This window comes from Phyllobates terribilis, unplaced genomic scaffold (assembly GCF_046119375.1).
Source record: "Phyllobates terribilis strain yellow unplaced genomic scaffold, ASM4611937v1 Scaffold_8__6_contigs__length_399053987, whole genome shotgun sequence".
Lineage (NCBI taxonomy): Eukaryota > Metazoa > Chordata > Amphibia > Anura > Dendrobatidae > Phyllobates > Phyllobates terribilis.
In genome coordinates, this window is record NW_027362768.1 from 296,866,516 (window position 1) to 296,887,639 (window position 21,124).

Sequence of the window (21,124 nt, forward strand, 5' to 3'; positions counted from 1 at the left end):
CTCAGCAGCTATTAATCTTTTACACGACCATTTACAGTTTCCTATGTTGCAGAATTGTAATGTATCCGTACATATTGGATGCTATACTGTGGCATCCATTTTTTTTTCGTACTCATAGACTTGAATGGGTGAGTCTCATCCAATTTCAGAATCAAATTGCAGCATGATACGATTTTTTTTTCTCACACCGAATCAGTATGAGAAAAAAAATGTTTCTCTCTACGGCCTCATTGCAGAACATCGGTCAGTGTGCGATCTGATAAAACATTGGATCGCACCGGCCTGATTTATACGCTTGTTTGCATGAGCCTTTGGCGGCATTGGACTTCTGGAGTGTCATTATTGGTTTATTATTTTCTACATAGAAAAATAAATCATGAAAAACCTGTTTAAATGGGCTATCCCAAGCTTGGAAGTTATGCCCTATCTCCGACTATCCTGAGAAACGGAGCACAGAAGAGCACCATGTAAATGGAGCTGTGGTTGATCATACGCACTGCGGCACCATTCACATGTGGCTCTTCAAATAACTCCTTTAAGAGAATGGTGAGGGGCACGACAACGTAAAAGCAAAATTCACTGATCGGGGTGTGGAGGTGTTATAGTATGTGGGCTGGTTATGGTTTGTGTGGCAAGGCTGCTTTTTTGTCCCAGTCCGTCCCTACCTAGTCCTGTAGTGATAATCTGCTGATAAAACACAGATTTTATTGAAACTCCAACACACAGCACAGTAAGTGACACCACTAGAATCAGGGTCTCTGCCCCTACATCATGCTGTTCTCAGATTAAATAACAAAAACCTGCCAACAGCTTTCTATTAAAATAAAAAATAGAAAGATACACCCCCTCCAGCACTATAGCGCATTACAGCGATGTCGACTGTAATGTCCCGCTGAATCCGGGACGGTTGGGAGCTATGATGTTATAGGAGCACCTGAGGACCTAGTACCAACATCACTGGAACTTCACTGCTGCAGAACGTAAGTACGGCATCTATTTTTATTATTTTAAATAGGGAAGTACTGCTTTAATGATCACTTTTGATGACTTTGTTCACTTGGAGAACATGTTCCCTGTCTTTAAAGAGAAATTTACCAAATTGATTATTTGCATTTTACATTAAATTTAGACACCACAGGTGTACAAGAAATAAAAAATATTTCTTATGTATTAAATTCTTGTTTCAACGAAGTAGCACTGGTGTTTACCTGAAAAAAAAATAATAATATAATTTAATTACCACAAAAACTGTAACAGGGTCCCCACTTACCATATAAGTTTAATAATACTGGTGTCTTCTTATGTGATATGGGGTCCTTGGGCCCTTTAAAGAAGCATTCCCATCAAAGTCTTAATGTATTGCAGTCGTCATATTATACGGCACTGTGTACTTACAATGGCTCTTTTTGCCTTTCTACCCAGCTAATTATTCTCTTCTCTCTGCTCTATGTAGAATCAGGAAGTCCCTTTTCCCTGCATGAGTCTTGTCTCTCTTCAACTCCTGACCCAGCTGCTTCCTCCTCCTCCTGCCAGGGACTTTTGCAGTGACTCATGACTTGTGCAGAGAAAATTGACCTCCTGTTTCTCCATAGAGCTTAGAAGCAATCAGCTAGTCAGTTTTTAATCACGTGATGTCACAGACCTAATGGAAAAGAGAACAATTTACTGAATTTAAGGGCAAAATGAGAAATTGTATTGTAAGTACACAGTGCTATATAATATCATGACTGCAATATATTAAGAGGATAAAAACTTTGATGAGAGGAGGAGGAGGAGGGCTGCTTTAAGTTATCAGGGTTCAAAGCCAGAAAAAGGACAGATGGGTAAGACTAGAGTAAAATGATACTGCACTTTGCGGCAATAAATTTATTGTTACATGTAACTAATTCTATGTATTTGTTCCAGCCACAAATATTAATTCTCCTCTCCTGAAGGCTGTGGAGCTACTAAACAAAGCACATAACTTAAAGGAGGTTCCAGAGAGAAGTGTGTCTTTAATCGTACTGTTAACAGATGGCCAGGCTAACACAGGTACCACAAATGTACTTTGTTCCCCAAAGTGTTAGAAGAATGCATGGAAACTCATCTACGTCTTCACTGCACCTGCAGCCAGTGTCTGATTCATGCTGCTCGTGGTTCGGTCAGCATGAGTCTCCTGTCCGGTTCCTTTCATACTGATGCAACTTGTCCTTCATTACATCAAAGATATTGGAGGCAGATTTATCTAGACTGGCACTTTATATGCCAGTCTGAAAAAAAAAAGATAATTGGAGTAAATGTATAAAAAGGCACATGGCACTTAAAAAAAAAATCGGTCACCACATTTTTGCCACCTAATCTGAGAGCAGCATAATGTAAAGAGAGAGACTGTGATTCCAGCGATGTGTCACTTACTGGACTGCTTAGTTTACTTATCAGCAGATTATAATTATCATTAGAGGACTAGTAAACCTGTCCTCCTTATTCATGAGCTTTACATAACTCCGCCCACACCACTGATTGGCAGTTTTCTACCTACACAGCTGCCAATCAGTGCTGTGGGCAGGGTTATACAGAGCTCAACATTCAGAGAACTGCTAGATCTGCAGCAGATAAAACAGTGATTTTATCAAAATGACAGCAAGCAGTCCAGTAAGTGACAAATCCCTGGAATCAGGGTCTCTGCACCTACATCATGCTGCTTTCAGATGGAGTTGTAAAAACCTGGTAACAGATTCCCTTTAACCCTTTCCGACATGTGCCGTAGTATTACGAAACATGTCAGGTCCCTCCCTCCCTCTGGTGCTGAGCCTGCACCTTTCTGGGCACATGACAGCTGATCTGTACAGCTGACATGTGCCCCTAATAGCTGCGGGTGGAATCGTGATCCACCCTCGGCTGTTAACTAGTTAAATGCCGCTGTCAATCTCTGACAGCGTCATTTAACTCGCGCTTACTGGAAGCGTGTCATTAATCCCGCCCATTGGCGACCCCGTCACATGATTGTGGGTCACCGATGGGTTGGCATGACAACCCGGGGTCTGCAGGAGACCCCTGTGGTTGTCATTGCCAGATTGCTATGAGCGCCGCCCAGCGATTGGCGCTCATAGCAAGTGAGCATTTCTGCTACACAGAGGCAATCTGATCATCGCAGCTTCTAGTCTCCCGTGGAGACTATTAAAGCAAGTAAAAAAAATGTAAAAGTTTAAATCACCCCCCCCTTTCGCCCCATTCAAAATAAAACAATAAAAAAAATCAAATATACACATATTTAGTAGCACCGCGTTCATAATCGTCCGATCTATCAATATGTAAAAAGAATTAATCCGATCGGTAAATGGTGTAACGAGAAAAAAATTAAAAACGTCAGAATTACTTTTTTTAGGTTGCCACTACATTGAAATAAAATGAAATAATGGGTGATCAAAACATCATATCTACCCCAAAATGGTATCAATAAAAACATCAGCTCGGCGCGCAAAAAATAAGCCCTTACCCAGCCCCTGATCTCGAAAATTGGAGACTCTATGGGTCTCGGAAAATGGCACCATTTTTTTTTTTTAACAAACTTTGGATTTTTTCTTCACCACTTAAATTAAAAAGAACCTATACATGTTTGAAATCTACGAACTCAGAATGACCTGGAGAATCATAATGACAGGTTAGTGTTAGCATTTAGTGAACGTGGTAAAAAAAAACAAAAAAACAACAACTGTGGAATTGCACTTTTGTTTGGATTTTTTTTCCCCGTTTTCCAGTACACGATATGGTAAAAACCAATGGTTTTGTTCAAAAGTGCATCTTGTCCTTCAAAAAATAATCCCTCACATGGCCATATTGACCAAAAAAAAAGTTATGGCTCTGGGAAGAAGGGGAGCAGAAAACGAAAACGCAAAAACGGAAAATGGCCTGGTCATAAAGGGGTTAATAAATTGGTGCAGTTTGAAACATAAGGTCAGGAAATTTAACCTACACCTCCTGTGAGCAGGTCCAAAATATGAGACATTTTCTCCCATCTTGGTACTCCATGCCCACTCTTTCCAGTTTAGCTGAACATTGTGCAAAATTTAAAAATTTTGCACAACTTGTGACATTTTGTAATTTTTGAATGAATTGTGACTTTTTGGAGCTTCCTTTACAACGAAAAATTGGCATAAAACGGCTTGATGACTGTGGGCCGTTATTACCTTTTACAGAATTTTTTGCAAGCGATGCTTGGTATGTGTTGGACTTTGTAAATATAGATATTCCAGCTTAATCCTGTCCTTTTTTCCAAAAAGGTGAAACAATCCAATGGAAAATTCAGGAGAATGTCAAATTGGCCATTCAAGGCAAATACACACTGTACAGTCTTGGTTTTGGCTATGGAGTTGATTATCCTTTTCTGGAGAAGTTAGCACTGGAAAATTCAGGAATCGCTCGTCGAATATATGAGGATTCGGATGTAGTTTTGCAGCTCCAGGTTAGTGATTAATTAAAGAATAGTCATTTTTAATTGAAATGTTTTCTATGTCACAGGGATGTAGTAAGGGGCATTTAAAGGAAATGTTGTTTCACGTTAACAAGCACCTACACATACCACTACTCTCATATGCAAAACCATACTGACAGGTTCCTTTTAATCTAGATGACAGACCAGGTCCTTATATAATGCAGCATGGAGAAACCAACCATGGCTGCTTGATATTGTTTGTGTTTTGGGTCGATAACCTGGACCAATTACTGAATCCGCTAAGATGTTTTCCTTTAAGATACTTCAATAATTGGTACTATCCAGTTCAAGAAATGGGTTTCTGTGAGGTTGTTAATATCCAGAACTTTGCTTTTCATTCTTCATTTGACATTTTTCCATATAGCTAGATATTGGAATTTGATCTGGGTATGAAATGAAACAATATTATTGTTGGAATAAGAGTTGTTTTTTGGGTATGTGCACATGGCGCCATTTAGATGCCGGCATTTTTCCAATTGAAACCGCTTCAGAAAAACGTCAGAGGTCGTTTTCCAGAGGCATCCTCGCCGGTGGCTTTGCCATCGCTCTCACGTCGTCTCAGCCGCCTGCGCCATTCACTCTATCCCAGGGGTGGGCAATTAATTTTCTAGAGGGGCCACATGACAGACCATGACTGTTGTGGAGGGCCGAACCAATAGGCTGAAATTAACTCTGCTCAACATTAATATTAACATATTAATATTAATTATGATTACTTTATATTAATATTAATTGTATCACTTAATATTGAGCAGAATTAAGTATGCTGACGTCCCCCTATATACTGTTTGAGCCCCCACATAGTCTCCCCGTGATCATCATGAGACCCACATAGCCTCCCCGTGATCAGCATGAGACCCATATAGCTTCCCTGTGATCAGCATGAGACCCACATAGCCTCTACATGTCTAGCACAAGACCCCCGTAGCATCCCCATGTCGAGCACAAGACCCCATAGCCTCCTCATGTCTAGTATGAGACCCCCATAGCCTCCCCATGTCTAGCATGAGACCCATATGGCCTCCCCATGTCCAGCATGAGGCCCTCATAGCCTCCACATGTCTAGCATGAAACCCCATAACCTCCCCATGTCTAGCATGAGGCCCCTATAGCCTCCTCATGTCTAGTATGAGACCCCCATAGCCTCCCCATGTCTAGCATGAGACCCACATAGCCTCCCCATGTCTAGCACGAGACCCCCTTAGCCTCCCCATGTCCAGCACGAGGCCCCCATAGCCTCCTCATGTCTAGCTTGAGACCCCCATAGCCTCCCCATGTCTAACATGAGACCCACATAGCCTCCCCATATCCAGCATGAGTCCCTCATAGACTCCCCATGTCCAGCATGAGACCAACATAGCCTCCCCATGTCTAGCATGAGACCCACATAGCCTCCCCATGTGTAGCATGAGGCCCCCATAGTCTCCCCATGTCCAGAATGAGACCCACATAGCCTTCCCATGTCTAGCATTCTAGCATGAGACCCAAATAGCCTCCCCGTGTCCAGCATGAGTCCCACATAGCTTCCCCATGTCCAGCATGAGACCCACATAGCCTCCCCATGTCTAGCATGAGACCCACAAAGCCTCCCCATGTCTAGCAGGAGACCCACATAGCCTCCCCATGTCTAGCATGAGACCCACATAGCTTCCCCATGTCTAGCATGAGACCCACATAGCCTTCCCATGTCCAGCATGAGACCCACATAGCCTCCCCATGTCTAGCAGGAGACGCACATAGCCTCCCCATGTCCAGCATGAGACCCACATAGCCTCCCCATGTCCAACATGAGGCCCACATAGCCTCCCCATGTCCAACATGAGGCCCCCATAGCCTCCCCATGTCCAACCAAACATCCCATACACATGAAAAAAAACAAACACATACTCACCTGGTTCCCGTTCCTACGCTGTGCCTCTGCTCCTGTCTCCGGTGCTCAGTGCACAGCTTAAGCGTCATTGTGTCAACTTGGTGGAAGAAGGGGCCGGCGTCGCCATCTTCCGCCAATGCAGTCACCGCTGTCTGCATTCTGGGAATGCACATAAATGTGACAGTGGGCGGTGACGGACAGACGGGGGAGGGCGCAGTGTGGCTCATAGGCCACTGTTTTCAGCCAACGGCTATATCGTTCCGCGGGCCGGACGGGAACAGCCAGAGGGCCGGATGTGGCCCGCGGGCTGCACTTTGCCCAGGTCTGCTCTATACTGTAAGTATAGAGAACAGGCAGCTTACGAGCGTGTCACTTATGAAAATTCCAGGGTTTCCGAACCCTGAAGTGGTGAAAAGAAATTACTTAAGGTGGAACATGTGCACAGCAATGTCGCTTTTAAACTACCAGCCCCTGAATTCTAGTGTATTCTGATAACAGAATAAATGTGATTTCCGGATTATTTTACTGTCAAACATTGTAAAGAAATTGTTACCATATAATATGTGTTTTATAATTAATATTAGTTGTTAAATAAAAGAAATATACAGTCGTTTCGCCTGTTTCTCCGCTGTTGCATTCTGTTACCTTCTTATACTTGGCGTAGTCGGCAGGATATTTCTTTTATTTAACAACTAATATTAATTATAAAATTATGAAATGGTAACAATTTCTTTACAATATTTGACAGTAAAGTAAACAGGAAATCATATAACAGATTAAATTATCAGCATACACTAGAATTCAGGGTCTGGTAGTTTAAACTGATCTACTTGAGGGAAGGCGAACTCACACTGACGGCACCTTCGACAGGCTTCTTCCAACATCTGGCATAGCTGAGGCCAGTACACTAATCATTGCAGCCATCGGAAAGTCCTTTCAGTGCCGAAATGGGCCGACGTTCATGAGCTACCTTTGCCAGACTCACAGCTATTTCTTCAGAGATCACCACTTGCCGGGTGACGTCCATTTCCCTAGGCAGCTGAATCCTTCGGCACAGCAGACTATTCTTCATGACAAGTCTTTCCCATTGGCCCAAGATATCTCCTGATCAGGTTTCTGCCCCAAGGTAACCCCCTTCCTTAGCTCTGCAAGTTCAGGATTGGACTGCTGGAAATAAATCTACTCATCCCTTGGATGTCCCAGGACCTGGGCGGGTTTACGCTCTCGCTCTTTTTCTTGGGCAGCTACCATGGCGGCTTCAAAACAAGTGAAATCCGGGATCTTGTCGCCTTCTAGATCTTCATCTGTATCTCCCTTCGGACTTATTGTTGTGACTCGAGACAGTGCATAGGCATGAGTGTTCTGATCTTTTGACCGATACACGATTCTGTACCATTACTTGGACATTCTGGCAACCCATCTTTGCTCCAGCGCTCCCAACTTTGCATTTCCGAGATGAGGAAGGGGGTTGTTATCAGTTCAGACCTGAACCTCCGACCCCGACAGATACTCAGCAAACTTTTCAGTCATGGCCCTGACTACCGCCAGCAGCTCTAATTTGAATGAACTGTAGTTATCAGGGTTCCTTTCAGGTTCTCTCAGTGACCGACTAGTATATGCAGTCACCCATTATTTGCCATCTTGAATTTGCGCTAATTATGTTCCTAGACCGTACACACTTCCATTGGTGTAAAGTAAGAAGGGTTGTGAGAAGTCAGCATAGGTCAATATGGGGGCATTGGTTAATGCCATCTTCAGGGCACAAAAGGCTTCTTCCTGTCGGGGCCCCCACTGAATGGCCCGTTGTCTATTTTTCCCAGCTGATCCTCTCAGACGTTCGTGGAGTGGGGTCGCTATTTTGGAAAAATCTTTGATCAATCTTCAATAGTAACCTGTCAGACCCAGGAACACTCTTAGCTATCTTATATTAGTTGGAATGGGCCACTTCTGTACAGCTGACACTTTTTCGGGGGGGTGGGGTAGACCCCAGCACTGGAGACGGTGTGTCCCAGATACTCATTCTCCCTCTGGAACAAGGGACATTGTAACGGGTCTGGGAGGTGGAACCTCTGAGCTACTATACAAAGGGGCAGTCCTTGTAAGGAAGCGGGTGGCTCCCAGGGAAGGCGGGCAGGTAGACACGGCAAGTGACAGGAACAGTCTCTGGGTAGAAGGGCAGGAGGTCACGGCAAGTGACGGGGGCAGTCTCTTGACAGGCGGGTGGTCACGGCAAGTGACAGCAGGGTAAGAGTCTCTAGACAGGCAGATGGTCACGGCAAGTGACGGCAGAGCCTCCAGGTAGGCTAGCAGGCGGGTAGCAGGTGAGCGCTCCCCGGTGAGCGGGTAAGAGTCTCTCGGCTGGCTGGCAGGTGGTCTCAGGCAGGTATCAGGCAGGTATCAGGCAGGTGCTTCCTGATCCGCAGGCGGACTGGTCCATAGACAGACTGGCGGATGCTGGTAGACAGACTGTCGGACCGCAGGGAATGCAAGCAGGTAGACAGAGCTGGAAAACAGACTGGCAATGGGACCTGAGGGCTGAAGCAGAGGTGAAAGGCTTTGCAACAATTTTGCTCGGACACCTCCATTTTGGAGGAGGTGCCTTATATATGGGAGCTCCACTGGCAATTGGCCGGGGACTCCTTAGGACGGCGCGCGGCCCCTTTAAGAGAGGGGAAGCGCGCGCGCGCCCTAAGCACAGTGCCAGGGAAGCAGCGAGCGCTGCCAGCAGCGCGGGAAGAGGACGCCGAGGACGGAGCAGGGAGGTGAGGGGAACGGCGTCTCTGCCTAGCAGGAGGCAGGGACGCCGACGCTACAGATATTTCCGAGGTTTAATCTTCAGCCCATACTTTTGCAGCCTCTCTAGCACTTGTTCTAACCGACTGAGATTTTCCTCGAAGGTGGAGGAGAATACTACAATGTCATCCAGATAGATTAAGGTTGCTTTGAAATTGAGATCCCCACGGTATCTCTCCATCATTCGTTGAAGTGTTCCAGGTGCGTTAGTTAGGCCAAAGGGCATTCGGTTGAAACTCTAAAAATGTTTGCCCCATTGAACATCCTACAATGGTTATGAACATTGTTTGGTAATGACCGACCACTTCACAAAGTTCTCTGTGGTCACTCCGACCCGAGATCAGACAGCAGAAACGGCGGCCAAAGCATTTTGCCGAGATTTCATCCACGTGTATGAGTGTCCAAAGAAAATTCATTCAGATCAAGGAGCCTGCTTCCAAGGGAAAATAATGGAGGAAGTGCACCATCTCTACGGTATAGACAAATCCCGAACCATGCCATACCATACCACCCACAGGGAAATGGAGCTTGCGAACGCTTCAATAGAAATCTGTTACAAATGCTACGGACATTGGAAGAAGATCAGAAAATTAGGTGGCCTGAGTTTGACTTCGAGCTGGTGTGGGTGTATAACAATCGGGTTCATGCGACCACTGGATACACACCCTACACATTCCTGTTTGAGCGAGGTGATCGAGAAATTATCGGATTTGGACTAGAGTTAGAGGAAGAACATCCGGGAAGTCACCCAACTACCTGGGTTTGGGGCCATCGTCATTGACTTCAAGTGATGAAACGCTTTGTGGAACAGAAACTTAAGGAGATAAAATACCCTGTCAAAAGTCTGACACAGGAAAAACCCCTTCAGGCAGAAGAGTAGGTGTTAATACGAGCCAAGCAACCCAGGAATAAGTTAGATTACCGGTGGGAGGAAGTGCCTTATCGAATTGTGAGGAGAGTCCACCCAAATAGCCCGGTGTATTAAGTTCGACCGGAAGGTGAAGAGAGTGCCCCGATGCAAGTGTTGCAGAGAAATGTCCATGCCTTTCTGAGGTGGGAAAAACAGGAGAAGATGCTCCCCCTGAAGACCCCACTATAAACAGTTACTGAACCGGAGGCTGATCATGATAAAGGGTGAATCAATGTGCCGATGGAACTACTGGAACTGACGCCCAGTGAACCGACTGGAACCTCAGATCTCTCTGAAGGACCTCTATAGGGAGAACTGCGCAGGACAGAGCAAGCCAATGCAGGCATTCCTCCTAGATGGTACGCACAAGATGAGTTCATCTGGACGCAAATCCAACAGAAGACTCAGGAATGTGTGTGGCTCTTGGCAGAAGTTGAACTACCTTTAAAGAAGCAACACACACTTGTAAAGTTCCCTCGCCCAGGGACTGGCGAGATAAAAGAAAGGAGGAATTTAAGGAGACAAGACACTGTGGAACCAGAATAGTGAGGATGAATGGCAGAGAGGAGGAGTTTGATCAGGCCCCTTGGTACAGCGTTGTCAGGGAAACCAACGCAGGAGAAAAACAGAGTGTGCACAAGTTCTGAGGTGATTCTGGACTGAGGAAAGAGACGGGAGGAGCGACAGCAGCATCCAGAGCTCTAGTCAGGAAGAAAAGTCCACGTATCCGCCCAGCCCAGATGTCGACGATCAAGCCCCGAAGACCTGAGCTATGCCAGTCAAGGTTCCCAGCCCAGACGTCTATGGTCAAGCACCGAAGATCCGAGTGACGCCAGTCGAGATTCCTCACTGGGGTAACGTCAGTCAAGAGGACGTGTGAGCAGGTTGCGGTGGCACGGTTATCAGACGGGCGCGCCAGTGACAGGATGTCGCAGAAGCTCCGGAGGTGTCAGATCGGAGATTCACGGTTGGGCCAGCGACCAGGAAGGATGCGCGAGACAGGCCGTTACCTCTGTCAGCGACATATGGTACTAGGCACGGATAGAGGAAAGGACAGTAGTCAGATGTGGACCAGCAGACACCAGAGCGGCATCGCGAAAGTGGATAGAGAGTGAAGGGGGAGACGGGCAGCTAGTTGTGATGAGAACAGAGTATTGCCAAAGCTTTAAAAGACTGCCCCTTACCCGGTATATTAATGACAATCTAGTTCCCCTTCCCTCCAGTAGATCATTTTAAACTACCAGCCCCTGAATTCTAGTGTATTCTGATAATTTATTCTGTTATGTCATTTCCTGCTTATTTTACTGTCAAATATTGTGAAAAAATTGTTACCATATAATACGTGTTTTATAATTAATATTAGTTGTTAAATAAAATAAATATCCTATTGTTCCACCTGTGTCTCCACTGTTGCATTCTATTACCTGCTTATATATCCAATGCAAATTTTTCAAGTCCTAGACATCTAGCCGGGTGACCTGGATGGAAGGGTAAGCACCACTTCGAACTGTATCAGCATCAAAATGACACTGATCCAGTTGGATCCTGTGGTAGAGAAGGGAGCCATGGGCTCCCAGCTTCCCCACTCTCCATCCTAGAGGCTTGCAGCTTCTAAAATTGTTTGGATTAAGTAAGTATAATTTTTTTATTTTTTTTTAAGGGGTGGAATAAACCTGGCTTTATTGCTTCAGGACTGGGCACTCAGAGGACATTACCTCTTTTTAGGGGACATTATTACAGAGTTAGCATGCACAATACTTGCCTTGCTCCAAGTAACTCATGCTACCTAACTGTACTACTGTCTTACAAGACTAACATTACTAAGTAGTTCTGTATTATCAGACTGTTTCTACAACAAATATGGTTGACACAAGCCATTCATGCAATACATGCCATTGATCTGGGCATTCATATCTGGCCAACAGGGGCTTTCCATGGCAAAATCAGATATTTATCATCAGTGTCAAAAATGGGAACTTGTTCATAGATAGATAGATAGACAGAAAGAAAACAGCAACTGGAGGCAACACATCAAGGAGATATGGCAAAAAATAGTGGTTTATTTGCCCAAAATGGCGACGTTTCGATTCTAAAGTGTGAACTTTTCGCAAGCAGTGATTGAATGCAATTCTCAAATATTTAAAGGCAGGGTGATTAGTAAAGTGATTGTACAATATTATAAAAATATACAAAAATGACATGTCCACTCTGAAGTTACCAGCGCCACCTTAGTAAAGGATTGAGAGTGTACTGCACATGTCTGCGCTCGCTCAATGTTAGAAATGGGATGTGCAGCATGTAAAGAGCGCACAAGGAGGAAATACATTCCTGAATACTATATAGAGGCGAAAAATGCCACCTTGACAAAAGGCAAATGTGATGGCAATTCAAGTGTCACTCTATAAAGACGGGAAACGTACCAAACTCTAAAAAGATTTGAGATTCACCATAATAGATCAGGTAGTTGACACTGTCCCGGACCGATATAGTAGCCTTATCAAAAAGGAAAGTTTTTGGATCTTCAAGCTTGGCACACTAACTCCTGAGTGATTAAATCTTACTATAGATAATGTGGTCAATTAGGGCATTTTTTATGGTTTTTAGTTTTTCCATTTTCCAGTCTTCATAATTTTTATGTTTGATTTGTTTTTTTTGTTTGTTTGTTTGTTTGTTTTTTATCAAAAGTTATTGTTATTTCATCATTATTATTATATTATATATATTGTTTTTTTATGTATAGATTTTATGGTTTTATTTCACATGTTTTTTTACTTTGTTAATTTTATCTTGATTGATTTTCTGATGGCTCCGTGCCAGCATACAAGGGGTACTGTGACCTCATTCAGTGCCTTTCTTTTATTGGTTGGTGGTTTCTATATAATATGTCATTTCCCCTTCCCCTTGTTATACCGTCTGAGGAAGGTAGCAATCCGCTGCCGAAACGCGTTGTGGTTTAATAAAATGATTATCTTTTACTGCCCTTGCCCCTGTGGATTCTGTGCCGTAGCGCTCTAACCAGACCGCTTTTCCATTTCTGCTAACTCTAAAAAGAACACAGGAAAAATCCAAAATTAAACCAAAAAAAAAACAAATCAGCTGGGGTTGGTACATCTGAGATTTAAGGATATATAAGGAGAGCTATATCTAATTAAAGACACAGCACCCAACTTGTAATCCAAAAAGGGTAGGGAGGAGCATAGAGGAAACTATTCCAAAAGTCAAGAATAGAGAAAATAGTACACATGCCAAATAAATAAATTGTTAGATGAAATATATTTATTAAGGAGGTAATAAGTCATCACGGAGTAGTGTTCCTTGTATAGGATGAGTCATCATGTACCGTATATTTGGCAATTGCCTTTAATCACTGTTGAGAAAGGTTCACGATTTAGAACTGAAACGTCGCCATTATGGGTAATAAACCACTGTTTTTTGCCATATCCCTTTAGTGTGCTGCCTCCAGTTATGGATGGTTTGGTTTTTGCCAGGGAGGCTTTGCACACATATGTTCTCTGGTGCTGCTCCTGCTTTTTTCTTGATGGATGGATAGATGGATGGATTCTGGGTTGTTATAAATAGATCATTCTTGTTTCTCAGGGATTTTATAATGAAATAGCAAACCCAACTCTGCTGGACATTAAAATGAAATATTCCGAGAATGCCACCTCCAATGTCACTCAGAACAACTTCAAGCAATATTTTGATGGAAGTGAAATTGTTGTCGCTGGACAGATAACAGATAACAACCTGAATTTTTTTACTGCATATGTGAAAGCAGAAGGGGTAAGTTCCAGCAGAACTAATACTTTCGATAGCAACAAAACTGTATGGACGGAGACAATGAAATTTACAGATTTGTTGCGGTGGTGGATTCTAAAGTTGCTATGAAGTTTATAGAACTTCTGGAAAAAAAGAATTAATGTCATAAACTTCATCTTGAATCATCTTAAAGAGGACCCTTCACTTGAAATAAATACGTATTTTTTCCCCTGGTGTAAATGCCGCTGTTCTCCTCAATCTGATGTTGCTTATTTTTTCCTCATGATTCTCCGTTCCTGAGATTTTTCACCTTCTTCCCTGTATATAAATCTAGTCTTCTTAGCCAACGGGTTGTGGTGCTCAAGAAGACGCCCACAAAGACCAGTTAAGGGCTACGCCCACTTGGTTAATAAGACTAGATTTTTATACACGTAAGACAAGACAAATCTCAGGAATGGAGAGGTGCAGGAATATAAGAAAATCAATGCTAGAATCAGGAGAACAGCGGCATTTATACCAAGTAACAAAAATTACATGTTTATGGCAAGTGACATATCTTCTTGAAGGAACATCTATCACAAAGAAGGGGCTACCTTTATTAGCTAATAAAAGAGTGGGCAACCCCAGATGGTGATCTTATATAAGTTAGTGTCAAAACTGCTTATAAGTGCTCCTAACATATTCCCCCCTAGTTAAATGACTAGATGTGAGCAAGGTGGAACTTTTTGCATCTTGTTATTTTGTTTTCTATAAATTGAACAGGCCAATAAGTCGCTGAAATATAGTGAGAATGTTCAACTGCAGAAAGTGGACGGGGCGAGCAAAGAGCAAGAATATATTTTTGGTGATTTTATAGAGAGACTATGGGCTTATCTCACCATACAGCAACTACTGGAAAAACGGTATGAGCTTCTATAATCGCTTATCAATATTCTCACCCAAAATCTATGTGCAAATATCTAAAATATCAACCATCCATCATAACAACATATGACATACCATGTATATATTCAACACCAAGCAAATAAAGTAGCACTCTGTAACGCTAAGTATGCGAACATGAAATATATGAAATATGAATAGCATTACCGCTCTAGAAAATAGAAATAAATGAGAAATCTTAGCACATAAATTGGCCAGTTCATGTGCACCTGGTGGCCATGGTAAGGCGTTTCTCGTTACCAGGAACCTACCAATGTATGTCTTCTCTTAGAGACTAAAGTCTGCTGGTGTATGGGAAGGTAAGAACCTCTAACCGCCTCTAAGCCATAGGCAGTTTTAATTACAACAAGTTCTTACCTTCCTATACACATGCAGACTTTAGTATCTAAGAGAGGACATACATTGGTAGGTTCCTGGTATGGCAAGAAACGCCTTACCGTGGCTACCAGGTACAAATGATTTGGCCAATTTATGCGCTAAGGTTTCTCAATTATTTCTATATTCTAGAGCAGTAATGCTATTCCAATTTCATATATTCCATGTTCGCATACTTAGCTTTGCAGAGTGCTGCTTTATTTGTGAGTTGTATATGGAGATGGCTGCTCCTAGTAAGCACCTGTACACACCAGTTTTCTGTTTTGGAAGTGGCGGTCAGTCTTTTTTGTTTATATTCTACACCAATCAGTCATAATACTCAAGTGTTGGAAAAACACACAAATTGCTGATCTTGATTGTGGTTCTCTTGTATGTTACATTTTAAAAATACTACAGGAACAGGGGGCTCAAATACCGGTGTGAATAGAGTGCTAGAATTTATGTGTAACTACTGCTCTATTCACTTCTATGGGATTAACTGAGCTAGCCGTTCTGTCACCCCCATAGAAGTGAGTGGAGAGAGAGGTGGTAACACATGCGCCCTACTACTCCATCCGCACTGGGAACCCCCGTTCTTGGAATCGCTGCGGACCTCAAAACAGAAGTTAGACCCTCAGCAATCACAGATTTTTGCAGGGGACTGTATAGCGACACATAATCCCTTCTCTGAGGGAGAATACCTTTTTTGGTGAAAATAGCTTCTTAATATGGTTTCTGATTGAGCATGCCATGAAGAAGAGAAGGGCCTTTTAGAAATCTATGGGTGTTGTGTTATGGCTTCATATACCTTAAAAGTCTTGTGTACAGCGGGTCTTATTGTGAATAATGAGAATAATTGCATTTTTTGCCATCCTTTCTACTTCCATATGCTGATTTATCGATAATATTTGGATAATATTGCAATCCAACCCAATCACAGGGTTTACGCTGAACCACAGGAGAAGGAGAGTCTGACAGCTCAGGCCCTTGATTTGTCCCTCAAGTTTAAGTTTGTGACTCCACTGACATCAATGGTGGTTACTAAACCTGAAGACAAAGAGGAAGAAGAACAAACCATTGTGGCTGATAAGTTTGTGGATGGTGAGTGAATCTTAAACCTTTGTTTTTATTAATTTCCTATATATATATATATATATATATATATATATATATATATACGTTTGCTCTACATACATACATGTATTGTCTCGAAAATATATTCTATAAATTGTTGCATTTTGATACTCAATTTCTTGTAAGTACTGAGATAAGAAAAGATTGTATTTGTCCACTGTGCAAAGCTGGTCTACTTATGTAAGGAGATGGACATATTGCCTACGTTCCCCCTTGAAGACACGCGTATTGTTGTAATGTGTATTGTGACATGCGTTATTAGTGACAATGTTGTATTCTGCCTCACAGAAGGGAGAGTTAGGGTTAATGGTTGGGATTAGCCCAGAGTGGGATGGTTCAAAGTGAAGAGACAGAGACAGCTTCCTGTCAGAATGTTAGATAGGACTCAGTCTGCAGTAGAGGCAGAACTATGGTCTGATCAGTGAGCAGAGTCGCATGACATGGGTGTCCCTGATGTGAGAGGAGACCGATGCAGTGGATAGTGTGATCTTGAAAAGATAAAGGAAAAGCATTAGAAGGACAGAGAAATTAACTGGAGAAGGGTCCTGGAACAGGATGCCTATCGGTACAGCCCCGAGTTTACAAGATAGAGAGGCAACGGGCCAGGATGGAACAGAGAACGTGAGACGAAGAGTGCCCAGAGCGGTAGTTCCGATGCGATAGCAAGCCAAGAAGCTAAGTAACTGCTACAGTGGCCAAAGTAGCTCCCCTAAGGGTAAAAGGACGCGGAACCGTGGTTTGAAGTACAGGACTCTCACTTACTGGACTGTAGTACCGTTATTGGGAACCAGGGCAGCTTCCGAAGTACTGTGCTGAGTTGTGGTGAAGGCAGAGAAACTAGCTGAGGCAGAAACCAACAAGTCTAGACAAGGGAAGAGAGAATGTGTGTGAAGATGTTCCATGTTCTAAAGTTTTTCTGAAATAATTTGAGTTAGACCTAACCATAGCAAATTGTGATTTACAAAGAATTTGCCCACCTAAACTTAAAGGGAATCTGTCACCAGGTTTTAGCTACTCCATCTGAGAGCAGCTTTATGTATGGTCAGAGACTCTGATTTCAGTGATATGTGACTTACTGGGCTGCTTGCTGCAGTTTTGATAAAATCACGGTCTTATCTGACCCAGATCTACCAGTTCTTTGAATGCTGAGCTGTGTATAATCCCGCCCACCACAGTGTATGGCAGATTTCTGTGTACACTGTGCATAGGCAGAAAGCTACCAATCAGTGGTTTGGGGGGGGGATTATACAAAACTCATGAAGATGGAGGACTACATGGCTGCAGGTTCACTAGTCCTTCAGTGATAATCTCATGCTGATAAAACTGTGATTTTATCAAAACTACAGCACAAACAACAGCAAGCAACCCAGTAAGTGGAACATTGCTGGAATCAGGGTCTCTGCATCTACATTAAGCAGCTCTCAGATTAGGTTTCAAAAACCTGGTGACAGATTCCCTTTAATGAAATCGCTTTGGACGTAATAAGGATCTGTTCACATGGAGTATTTTACAGGATTTTCGAGCAGATTCTGCTCCAAAACCCAAATCAAAAACCACTTCAAATACTCTTAGAATAAGCTTCATATTCACTTCAATGGAAAAACACACATGTGGTGCTACTTTTTTCCATGTGGAAAAATAATTAACATGTCAATTCTGGAGGTGTTTCTGCTTGAAGAAAATGCTTCTAAATCAAACGAAAAAAAAAAAACACCCTACACACAATAAAGACATAAAAAAAGACAAAAAAACACATACAAAAAACTTTAAAGTGCTTTATTGATGTGGTTTATTCAGATTCTCTTTTTTTGTCTCTCCAAAGCCACGCTCCCACGATGAGCTTTTGGTGAGTTCTTGATGTTGCAGATTTTCTGCACCATTTCTGCACCTAGTAGATTACTTGCATTTTTTCTAAAATACTTTCCATAAAATACTCAGCAAAAACTCAACTTGGGAACATAGCCTAAGATGCTGCGTTTTTGAAGCAGGAAAAATATACAGCGTCAAAATATACACCAAAAGCTCACCAAGAATGGGTAAAAAAAACAGGAGTGGGTGATAAATACAGAAGTGGTGACGTGTTTCTATTATACTTTTCCTCTGATTGTTCCACTCCTGGTTTTGGCTTACAAATACTGATGTAAAATACTGACCAAATACTGATCGTGTGATTGTGTCCCAAGTGTGATATGAAGAAACATGTCAATCCTTAAGACCAGGGGCGTACACAGACTGTAGTGGGCCCCTGTGCAAGAATTTTTTTTGGGCCCCCCCCCCTGCTCTTCATAGGGGGCATGAAGGCCCCCCCCCCCCCCCCCCGTGCATCTCTGATTCCCCCCACTCCTAGTTAAGTAATTGTATTTAAAAAAAATAAAAATTGTTATACTGTACTTACCCCCAGGGCCGGCTCCAGGTTTTTGTGGGCCCTGGGCGACAGAGTTTCAGTGGCCCCTTTAACACATACCATGATTCATGATGCACAAATACCACAGAGAAATATATATATATAGTACAAAGCCAAAGATTTCACTTACTACATTACATGAGTGATATCTATTGTAAATTCTACAATAGCTCAGAAACCGGCGAATCCTCACAGCGCACAGTGCAGCCCGGACAGTATAGTCCTCCATACAGTATTATGGGCACCATATAATGCTCAATACAGGATACTGACCCCCTTATAATGCTCCATACAGGATACTGGTCATCATATAATGCTCCATACAGGATACTGGTCCCCATATAACGCTCCATACAGGATACTGGTCCCCATATAACGCTCCATACAGGATACTGGTCCCCATATAACACTGCATACAGAATACTGGCCCCCATATAACGCTCCATACAGAATACTGACCCCCATATAACGCTCCATACAGAATATTGGCCCCCATATAACGCTCCATGCAGGCTGTTCCCCCCTCATAATGCCCCATTACACGACGATATCTATTGTAAATTCTACAATAGCTCAGAAACCGGCGAATCCTCACAGCGCACAGTGCAGACTGGACAGTATAGTCCTCCATACAGTATTATGGGCACCATATAATGTCCATACGGGATACTGACCCCCATATAATGCTCCATACAGGATACTGGTCCCCATATAACACTCCATACAGGACACTGGTCCCCATATAACACTGCATACAGAATACTGGCCCCCATAAAATGCTCCATACAGAATACTGACCCCCATATAACGCTCCATACAGAATACTGACCCCCATATAACGCTCAATACAGAATACTGACCCCCATATAACGCTCCATACAGAATACTGTCCCCCATATAATGCTCCATACAGAATATTGGCCCCCATGTAACGCTCCATGCAGGCTGCTCCCCCCTTATAATGCCCCATGCAGGATGACACCCCCCTTTTAATGCTCTATGCAGGATGTCACCTCTACCCCCCATAAAATGCCCCATGCAGGATGTCACCTCTCCCCCCCATATAATGCCCCTTGCAGGATGTCACTTCCCCCCTTTTCAATGCCCCATGCAGTATGTCAGACCACCCCCTGCCTTACAATGCCCGATGCAGGAGGTCACACCCCCCCTCCTTATAATGCCCCATGCAGTATGTCAATTCCCCTATCTTATAATGCCCCATGCAGGATGTCACACCCCCCTCCCTTATAATGCCCCATGCAGGATGTCACTTCCCCCCTTCCCCTCTTATAATGCCCCATGCAGGATGTCACTTCCCCCTTCCCCTCTTATAATGCCCCATGCAGGATGTCACTTCCCCCCTTCCCTTCTTATAATGCCCCATGCAGGATGTCACACTCCCCCCCGCCCCCATGTAATGCCCCATGCAGGATGTCACCTCTCCCCCCATATAATGCCCCATGCAGGATGTCAATTCCCCCCTCCCCCTCTTATAATGCCCCATGCAGGATGTCACACCCCCTCCCTTATAATGCCCCATGCAGGACGTCACTTCCCCCCTTCCCCTCTTATAATGCCCCATGCAGTATGTCACCCCCCCATATAATGCCCCATGCAGGATGTCACCCCCCCCATATAATGCCCCATGCAGTATGTCAACCCCCCATATAATGCCCCATGCAGGATGTCACCTCTCCCCCCATATAATGCCCCATGCAGGATGTCACACCCACTCTCCCCCCACCATATAATGCCCCATGCAGAATGTCTCACCCACTCTCCCCCCACCATATAATGCCCCATGGCCCCATACTTAAAAAAAAAAAAAATCAAATACTCACCTCACTTCTTACCTGATGCTGATCCGGACTCCAGCATCGCCCGCGTCTTCCCGCTGTGACAGCTCAGGAGAGATTGCGCGCGGTGTAAACATATCACCGCGCCCTCTGACCTGAGACGTCACAGTCAGAGGACGCGGAAGACGCTGCGGAGGCACGGGGAGGGTAAGTATTGTGCCGGCGCCGTCACATGACCGGAGATGTCCCTGCGCTCAGCATGGGGCCGGGGTCCTGCGGGGGGGCCCCATGAGGAGACGCACAAGAGGAGGGCCCCGAAGGGGCCCCGACCGGCCGGGCCCCATGCTGGAGTCAGGGCAGTCATGCCCTGATGGCGGCCCTGCTGGAGGCTGGAGGGGCCCCCTCTCCCTTGGGGGCCCCCGTTCAATGAACCGCTGCACGGGCGGTAGGTCCGCCCCTGCTTAAGACTACATTCACACGTTCAGTATTCGGTCAGTATTTAACATCAGTGTTTCTGAAAGGAAAAGTATAATAGAAACACGTCACCACTTCTGCATTTATCACCCACTCCTGGTTTTGGATTACAAATACTGATGGAAAATACTGAGCAAATACTGAACGTGTGAATGTGGTATTAGGCTACATTCCCATAATGAGCATTTGGTGTGTTTTTGATGTTGCATAGTTTCTG

At 43.9% G+C, this 21,124-nt stretch overlaps 1 protein-coding gene across 1 annotated transcript in view; it reads left to right on the forward strand.

Annotated features, from left to right (window-relative positions):
- LOC141157755 (inter-alpha-trypsin inhibitor heavy chain H3-like) overlaps nt 1–21,124 on the forward strand; it is a 71,869-nt gene that overhangs the window by 22,758 nt on the left and 27,987 nt on the right. Inside the window, exons 9-13 of the mRNA XM_073645285.1 lie at nt 1,906–2,031; nt 4,260–4,441; nt 13,642–13,827; nt 14,566–14,705; nt 16,040–16,200. Coding sequence (XP_073501386.1) covers nt 1,906–2,031; nt 4,260–4,441; nt 13,642–13,827; nt 14,566–14,705; nt 16,040–16,200 — 795 coding nt within the window. The remainder of the gene's footprint in view (nt 1–1,905; nt 2,032–4,259; nt 4,442–13,641; nt 13,828–14,565; nt 14,706–16,039; nt 16,201–21,124) is intronic.